The sequence below is a fragment of the Erythrolamprus reginae genome, chromosome 8 (genome assembly GCF_031021105.1).
Source record: "Erythrolamprus reginae isolate rEryReg1 chromosome 8, rEryReg1.hap1, whole genome shotgun sequence".
NCBI classification, from domain to species: domain Eukaryota; kingdom Metazoa; phylum Chordata; class Lepidosauria; order Squamata; family Dipsadidae; genus Erythrolamprus; species Erythrolamprus reginae.
In genome coordinates this window covers 17401776-17410598 of record NC_091957.1, presented here as the reverse complement: position 1 = coordinate 17410598, position 8823 = coordinate 17401776, and the positions used below count along the sequence as shown (strand labels likewise).

Sequence of the window (8823 nt, the reverse complement as noted above, 5' to 3'; positions counted from 1 at the left end):
ATAACTGAAAACAATTCCAATAATAATAATAATAATAATAATAATAATAATAATAATAATATTTGTATGCCGCCCCTCTCTGAGGACTCGTGGTGGCTCACAACAATAATACAATACAATACAATACAAATACAAATCTAATATTAAGAAAAAACTAAATTAAAAACCATCTATCCTTAAAAATCAATCAAGCTAGACAATCACACCACACTCAAGGTTCACCATCACTGGCCTATATACTACATCATCCTGGAGAAGTATTAAAAGATGGAGAGCCATCAACTCAGAAGTTTTCTAGATCTTGTTGACGCAACTGTCCACCTTCCGTTCCTTCCTACGCTAGCTACACACTTTTCCCGTTCTTTACTTGACAGCTCATCATGAGTACCAGCCAGAAAAGAGGGCAGGTGACCAAGCTTAAACCAAGATCTCTTGGCTTGAAAGAAGGTAAGAAGAACCCGACTTCGAAAGGGTCTCTCAAACCATTCCCAGGAGTCGCTTCCTTCGTATTTTGTGAATCTGGTCATTGTGGTTTGGCATTCTTTATGGCTTGCTATTATAGTAAAGTAGCTGTACCCAGCCACGCATTGATACGGCTCAGTCTGTTTCGTCTGGTTTGCCGACTCTAGAACACACAACGTGTAATTGTCCATGTGAGAAGCAACACGTGTGTAGATCTAAATCCCACACACGTATTCAAATGCAACATTGTGTCAAAATTTCAAAGCAATTGGTGAAGAAGGTCCTGTTTTAAGCACCTGCATGTTTTTACCTGTCACAGGTGTGACATCTACCATATTTTTCAGAGTATGGGAGGAAAATAAAGAAAAGAATCTGACCAGTCGTTAGTCTGGTCAGCTTCAGCACATTAGGTTTTTTTAAAAAACCTTATTTGGAGAGAGTAACAATGAAAGAGCTAGTAAGAGCTGGGAACATCATTAGCACCTGGAAAGAAACATTTGGAGCAAGTAGAAAAACATTTGGATTAAGGAGAAAAACATTTGGAGCAAGTAGAAACATTTGGAGCAATGGAAAAACTTAGGGTTTGGAAAACATTCTTCGCAGAGAGTAACAATGAAAGAGCTTGCAAGTGGGTAAGAGCTGGAAAGATTGTTAGCACCTGGTTAGGGCTGGAAAGGAACATTTGGAGCAAGTAAAGCAATGAAAAAACCTACAAAGACTTAGGGCTTGGAAAATATTATTTGCAGAGAGTAACAATGAAAGAGCCTGCAAGGTAAGAGCTGGGAAGATCCTTAGCAGCTAGTTAGGGCTGGGGGGGAAAAAGCTACATTCAAAGACGCACCCAAATTATCACCCTCTTTTACGGAGGACAAAGGTGCGTATTATACTCTGAAAAATATGGTACATAATATAATAGTAGGTATATAAAAACGTGTGTGTATTCAAATGCAGTGTTGTGTCAAAGTTGCAGCATGGATGGAACCAGAAGTAGGTTCATCTTGGTTCGGACCAGTTCACTCAACTGGTAGCGATCCATTGGTGACATCATAATGGTCACATAACTGGTTCTGGTCACAGTACCAGTTCAGTTGGTGGCGGTCCATGGGCACCAACATCTTTTTTAAAAAATATATTGTATTTTTTTGTAAAAAAAATTGTATTTTAAAAAAATTGTACTTTTTTTAAAAAAAATGTATTTTTTTAAAAAAATGTATTTTTTTTTTAAAAAAATGTTGTATTTTGTAAAAAATTCTTCTGAGCATGTGCAGGAACTGAGTTTCTGGTTCTGAGCTTGAGGTCACCATCTTGTTTTTGACTTATTATTATTATTTGGGAATTTGTTTTTTGCATCGCATGCTTGTGCGCGCAAAGTGCACAACCGCCCAGGAGGGGGCGCCCACGTGGCATGGAAAGAAATGAACCAAGGTAAGTTATAGAACCCACCCCTGGATGGGGCAAATGTCAGTTTAACCTGTTTTAACCTAACCTAGTTTGTGAACTGAGTCTGTCTCTTCTTTTCGGGGCCAGGATTGACTGAGATGTACCAGGGGGAGCTGCTTTGTGACGTCACGCTGGTGGCTGATGGACAAAGGTTTCCTTGCCATAGGTAAGGGTCAGCCATGCTCTCATGCTCCATCCCCACTTAAATTACAGTTCTTTTATGATTTTTAACTCCACGGACTCCTTTTGCTGTTTTAGCTGCTACCTGGTTTCAGGTCCCCTTGTTTTCCCCGTTTAACTTTTGAGTTGCTTTCAAACGTTTCTTCTTTCGGTCGATGCACTCATCAAACAGGAAACAAATGATCTTTCTGTTATGTGGCCGTTGCAGCTTGGACGACTTGATTTCAAGTTGATTTTCACCATCGGCGGTCGAGGCCTCTAGTTCGGTTCCCTGTGGGGCAATGTTACCTCTAAGCTGCACGGGCGCGCTCCTGCGCAGCCATCAGGACCCCCCTGCGCACTAACTTGTTTAAGGCGTGCAAAGCTACGCCGTCCCAGATCGCGGGGAGGGGAGTTTTTCCCCAGCCAGGCGACGGCAAGGCCCTCCCGATTCTCGCCCGCCACCCAGGCCCTGCGCTGGGCCGTGCTGGGGGCTGCCCCTTGGAGCCGAAGGTGACGGACCTAGCCTCGGCTTACTTGGCACTGGTGCGGCCGAAGTGCGGGGTGGAGTAGGTGGCAGCAGCGGCGGCTGCTGCTCCAGGCCCGGCCCCGAGCTGAGCTTCCTTTACCTTCCTTGGAGGCAAAGTTGCAAAGCTCACCTGCCGCCTCCAAGGAAGCTCAGCTCAGGGGCGGGCCTGGAGCAGCAGCAGCCGCCACCGCCTACTCTGCCCTGTGCTTCAGCCGCACTGAGCAGCTGTGGCGGGCGTGGGGCAGCAGGTCAAGCAGCAAAGGTGGCGCGACCAAGCATGGGTCAAGCGGGAGGGCACTGGCAGCAGCAGCACTGAGCGGGGCAGCGGCGGGGCGGTTGGCTGCGAGGCACCGATGGAGGTGTCTGGATGTGTTTCAGGACACCGTACATGCTGGCGCTGTGCTGGGCATGGGACTGGCACCTCCATCCCGGCCCAACCAGCACAGCGCCAGCAATGTACAATGACCCGCCGCCGCCATCCGTGCCTCCGTCCTGGAGCTCCTGCTTGCAGCCGACCGCCCAACAGTGCACAAAACGTATTTGTGTGTGTGAGTGGTGTTGCAGGGCAGAAAAAAAGGAGAAAGAGAGAGAGAGAGAAAAGAGAGAAAGAAAGAGAGAAAGAAAGGGAGAGAGAAATAGAAAGGAAAGGAGGAAGAGAAAGAGAGGGAAAGAGAGGGAAGGAGGGAGGGGGAAAGAGGGAGGGACGAAGAGAGAGAAACAGATAGAAAAAAGAGAGAGGAAGGAAAAGAGAGAAAGGAAAGAAAGAATGGGAGTAAGAAAGAGAGAAATAAAATAAAATCATGAATTTAAATTTTATTTTATTTATTTATTTATTTATATTTTATTTTATTATTATTTTATTATTATTTTATTTATTTTATTTTATTTTATTTTATTTTATTATTTTATTTTATTTTATTTTTTTATTTTATTATTTTATTTTATTTTTTGACTTCTATGCCGCCCAGTCTCAAAGGGACTGCCGCTCAGACACTATACTTTTCTGCCCACACCAAAAAAAAATTAGAGGGAACATTGCTGTGGGGTATGCCAACCCCAAACAGGTCCCTGGCAGTGTCCCTCTTCTTCACTGTCCCTTCTAGGTCAGTTCTATAAGAACTGACCCCCCACTTCGAATGGTGGAAATTCAGGGTTCCCGCAAAGCGCAGTGAACTCCGTAGTGTCACAGCACCTGGCTATGCCCCTCTCACTTCGTCCTGACTTCCACCGACTTCCGGGGTTTAGTGCTCAAAACCACAGTGTTCTAACCGAGGCTTTCCCAAACCACAAAGCAGACTCCTCGCCCGGTAAAACCTCTTTTATTTAGGTTGAAGGGAATTCCTCTGCAGCGAAGTTCTGTCAAGCACTCTTTCATGAGCTTTCACAACTACAAATCGGGCTCGGAGAGTTGCTTGGCCATTAATCATCCACGCTATGGCAAGAATTGCTCAGCAAAGAAGTCAGGAGCAGATCTTCACCCTCAATTGTTTCCTGTGAAAGCCCACTTTCCTCTTTCGCTCCACTTTTATTTCCTGTGGGAGGGGCCACCTGTGGACTTACTACCAAGTCGACCCTTGTTTCTTAGCCTTTTCCCTTCGTCTGCCAACTCTGCGCATGTGCAGTCTGGGAAAAGGTTCCAGCTGTTCCTCTGCTTCGCTGATATCTGAGTCCGAAGGCAGCTGATAACTGCCAGTCTGGGCTCCCTTTCTGCCTCGGATGCAGAGCCTTCATTCCAAGCCTTCCCCAGACTCCAGGACTGGCTCATGTTCTTCCCCAACCTCCTTGTTGTCTGAATCGTCTCCCAGCTCTGCTTGCTGTCAGTGGGCCCAAACACCACAGCACACGTCAATGCCAACACATGTCTAAAACCCCATGTGGCCACCTTGCCTCTCGTTGCAGGGCCTTGTTGGCAGCCGTGAGTCCTTATTTCCGGGATGTCTTCGTCCAAGGCGGGAAAGACCTGGAAGGGTCAGAGGTCCAGCTGGAGAACGTATCTCCGTCACTCATGCAGAATATCCTGAAATACATCTACACGGAGGAACTCGCACTCACTCCCGAGCTGGCTCCATCCCTCTTCACCGGAGCAAGCCAGCTGCAGATCGTTCCCTTGGAAACTGTCTGCTGCAGGTTAGGTTTCCAGGTGTTCTCTTCGACTGGTGTGCCGAGGGTGTTGTGGGCTGGGTTGAACGCATCCCTAAGATCTCTTGGTGGTCTCCCATCCCAGCAATTCCAAGGTGCATGCAAATGAGACAGGAGAGGCAAGAATGGAGCGAAGTTTTTACTTTGTTCGTACGTGCTCGGGAAACTAGCCAATCGGTTAAAAAGTTAAACGATTGGTTTTAAAAATTGGTTTAAAAAAGCTAAAGGGTTTTTTTTTAATGGGCTAAAGGAACCAGGAGTTTGTGAGTTCTAGTCTCACCTTAGGCATGAACGCCAGCTGAGTAACTTTGGGCAATTCACCCGGAAATTAGGAATTCTATTCCTGGCATAGGTATGAAAATCAGCTAGGTGATTTTACAGATTTAAACTTAATATTAACTGCTCCAAACTTGACTGTAAAAAATATGACTTCAGTAACCGAGTTGTCGAAGCGTGGAACTCATTACCGGACTCAGTAGTGTCATCCCCAAACCCCCAACACTTTACCCTTGGATTATCTACGGTTGACCTATCCAGATTCCTAAGAGGTCAGTAAGGGGCGAGTACAAGTGCACTAGAGTGCCTTCCGTCCCCTGTCCTATTGCTCTCCTATATCTGCTCTACCTTTCTTCTATTCCTATATCTCTTCTTCTACTCTTTCATTGATATGTTCTATTACTATATCTTAATTTCTATTATTTCTTAGATATATTTTACTATGAGTATCTCCTCTATAACCTTCATCATGTATTTTACTATGTGTATATAGATATATACCCACTAAAACCCTCATTGTGTATTGGAATGAATGAATGAATGAATGAATGAATGAATGAATGAATGAATGAATGAATAAATAAAATAAAATAAAATAAAATAAAATAAAATAAAAATAAATTAAATTAAATTAAATTAAAATAAAATAATAAAATAAAATAAAATAATAAAATAATAAAATAAAATAAAATAAAATAAAATAAAATAAAATAAAATAAAATAAAATAAAATAAAATAAAATAAAATAAAATAAAATAAAATAAAATAAAATAAAATAAAATAAAATAAAAATAAAAAAATAAATTTTGGACTAGGTCTCTCTCACAACCCAATCCACCTCATAGGATTGTGGTTGTGGTGGGGGGAATAGGAGGAGGAAGGAATATTAAATATTTTTTTAGGTCCTTGGCGCAACATTTATAATAACTTCAATTACGAAAATAACTTCAGTGATGCACTGATAATGTAACCAAGCAGGGTCATGAAACATCTGCACGGAAACCACTAAGCTTTGCGAGCAGCAGGGACCCCCTAGTCCTCTTACTCATTCTCCTCCTCCTCCTGTCCTCAAACCATTATTCCCTTCTATCATTGATGATGTTCCCTAGTTGGGTTATGAAACATCAGCACAGAAGCACCAAGCTTTGCGAGCAGCAGGGACCCCATAGTCATCGTCATCCTCCTTCTCCTCCTCCTCTCCTCACACACTTATTTCCTTCTATCATTGATGACATTCCCTAGTTGGGTCATGAAACGTCTACACAGAAAACGTTTTGAGCAGGAGGGACCTCTCAACTGAGCCCCGAGCTACAAATGCTCTCTTTTGTCACCCTCATCATCCTTCCCCCACAAAAACAACCCTGCAACCTTCTCGCTGATCTTTGAAGACCCTTCCATTCTGTGTCTGTCTCTCTCCTCCTAGGTTCCTGGTGGCCCATCTCTCCATCCAGAACTGCTTCGAGATGTACTCCTTAGCTCAGGTCCACCACAGCCAGCCTCTCCTCCGTGCTGTTCTCCAGCTCCTGGTCAGGAATTTTGAGCTGATGTTCGAAGAGGACCACTTCCTCCAACTCGACTTCGGCGATCTCGCTGCCATCCTCTCCTCTGATGACCTCGAAGTGGCTTCGGAGATCAAGGTCTACCAGGCGATACGGCGGTGGGTGCAGGGCGAGCCCAGCAAGCGTCGGCCTTTCTTCGGACAACTCCTGCGCCACATCCGCTTTCCCCTTTTGGGTCCGGACGAGCAAGATGTCCTCCAAGAAGATCTGGAACGATGGGACGATCTCGAACTCAACCGAGAAGTCATGGACGGCCTGGAACGCTTACGGCAAAGCCGCGGGTTGCGCCAGGGCATGTACAAGCCCCACATTCTCTGCATCGACACCCAGATGTGCGAGTATCAGCAGCTGGAGAGCGAAGAGGCCCACGTGAGCTGCTACGAGCCGCTGGGTGAAACCTGGGAGAAACTGCCCGGCTTACAATCGTTGACCCATGCCTGCTGTACCTCCAATGGAGACAAGGTCTACCTCTCGGGAGGCGTCTACAAGAACGCGTACTCCAACTCCGTCTATGAATTCGACGCCTTCACCAACCAGTGGCTGCAGCTCCCGCCCATGGGGGTGCCCCGGGCAGCGCACGGTTTTGTGTTCGACCGTCAAAAGCTCTACGCCATGGGAGGCTGGCGCAGATTCCAGAGTTTCATCAACATGGCCGAGTCTCTCGACCTCAACGCAGGGACCTGGACTCCGATAGCCAAGTTGCCCTTCGCCCTGAGTCACCCAGCCTCCAGTGTGTTGCGAGAGAAGGTCTATCTCCTCGGCGGCGCCACCGGCATCTCCAACCGCTGGCTGTTCCACAAGGGCATCTTGATCTACGAGATGGCTTCCGACACATGGACGCAAGTCCCTCTAGCCACCGGCTTTTTCGCTGCGGGCGCCGTGGCTGGTGAGAATGGCATCTACGTCGTTGGGGGTTACACTGAGAAGAAGAACGAGGATTGGCAGGAGCGGGTCCTGGTGCCTGAGAACCGCCACAGCACCCGTAAATGCTTCTTTGTCAATGAGTCGGGCAAAGCCAACCTCAACGTGGCCGTTCCCAAGCTGCGGCGAGGTTTAGCCAATGCGGCGGTGGTCCGCTGCGGCAAGCGGATCTATGTATTGGGCGGAGAAGATCTGTCCCAGCGATACAAGGTGATCTACCACTGGCAGCCGGGTGAGTCTCGTTGGCACCGGGCCGGCGCCGAAATCCCCGTGCCACGAGAAGGCATCAGCAGGTTTGGTTGTGCGACGCTGTTGAGGCCCAAACCTCACATTCTCCAACTCTTCCAAGTGACCTCATTGGTTATCGTGTCGGGGGTCGTCAAATCATAGCTCCCACCAGCTACCAAGACTGTGTGGGCCACAGAACGATCAAGTTTCCCCATAGATTGACTTTCTCGGAAGTCTCCAAAGCACCAAAATCCCAGCAGCTTCCCAACATTCCAGACGATGTGGCCGTTTGTTCCCACCTGAACACCTTAAAAGACCTTGAATTACCACCTGATAGAACTTTTGCAGAGTTTTTTTGGGGGGGGGACCTACAATTTTAAGTCACTGGTTTGTTTTTCCCCCATTCCTTCCATTTCAATAAATTTGAGTGGCAAATTTATCGTGGGATTTGGTCGTTAATTCTGTTCAAATGAGGGTCTATAGAGGGTCAAATTTGACAGAGCTGGAAGGGACCTTGGGGGTCTTCGAGTCTGATCTCCTGATCAAGCAGGAGACCCTAGATCATTTCAATCAATCAATCAGAATAAAGTTGGAGGGGACCCTGTAGGTCTTCTAGTCCAATCCCTTACCAAAGCAGGAGACACCCGACTATTTTAATCAATCAATCAATCAATCAATCAGAATAAAGTTGGAAGGGATCCTGTAGGTCTTCTAGTCCAATCGCTTACCAAAGCAGGAGACACCAGACTATTTAATCAATCAATCAATCAATCAATCAGAATAAAATTGGAAAGGACCCTGTAGGTCTTCTGGTCCAATCCCTTACCAAAGCAGGAGACACCCGACTATTGTAATCAATCAATCAGTCAATAAATCAATCAATCAATCAATCAGAATAAAGTTGGAGGGGACCCTGTAGGTCTTCTAGTCCAATCCCTTACCAAAGCAGGAGACACCCGACTATTTTAATCAATCAATCAGTCAATCAGTCAATCAATCAATCAATCAGAATAAAGTTGGAGGGGACCCTGTAGGTCTTCTAGTCCAATCCCTTACCAAAGCAGGAGACACCAGACTATTTAATCAATCAATCAATCAATCAGAATAAAG

General features: G+C 45.9%; 1 protein-coding gene across 2 annotated transcripts; it reads left to right on the top strand.

Annotated features, from left to right (window-relative positions):
• Nucleotides 1-1758: 1758 nt before the first annotated feature.
• LOC139170744 (kelch-like protein 24) lies at nucleotides 1759-8152 on the top strand. 2 transcript variants are annotated; one of them, XM_070758239.1, is made up of 4 exons: nucleotides 1759-1887; nucleotides 1990-2068; nucleotides 4490-4717; nucleotides 6429-8152. In XM_070758239.1, the coding sequence occupies exons 1-4, from the start codon at nucleotides 1878-1880 to the stop codon at nucleotides 7873-7875; spliced, it is 1764 nt and encodes a 587-aa protein (XP_070614340.1). In that variant the 5' UTR covers nucleotides 1759-1877; the 3' UTR covers nucleotides 7876-8152. The 2 variants fall into 2 exon arrangements, with proteins under 2 accessions (XP_070614340.1, XP_070614341.1); XM_070758240.1 differs by lacking the exon at nucleotides 4490-4717.
• The last annotated feature ends 671 nt before the right edge of the window (nucleotides 8153-8823 follow it).

Coding starts and splice junctions, on each gene's coding strand:
- LOC139170744 (XM_070758239.1), top strand. Junction 2,069..4,489: donor CAAAGGTTTCCTTGCCATAG/GTAAGGGTCAGC, acceptor CTCTCGTTGCAG/GGCCTTGTTGGCAGCCGTGA. Junction 4,718..6,428: donor TTGGAAACTGTCTGCTGCAG/GTTAGGTTTCCA, acceptor CTCTCCTCCTAG/GTTCCTGGTGGCCCATCTCT.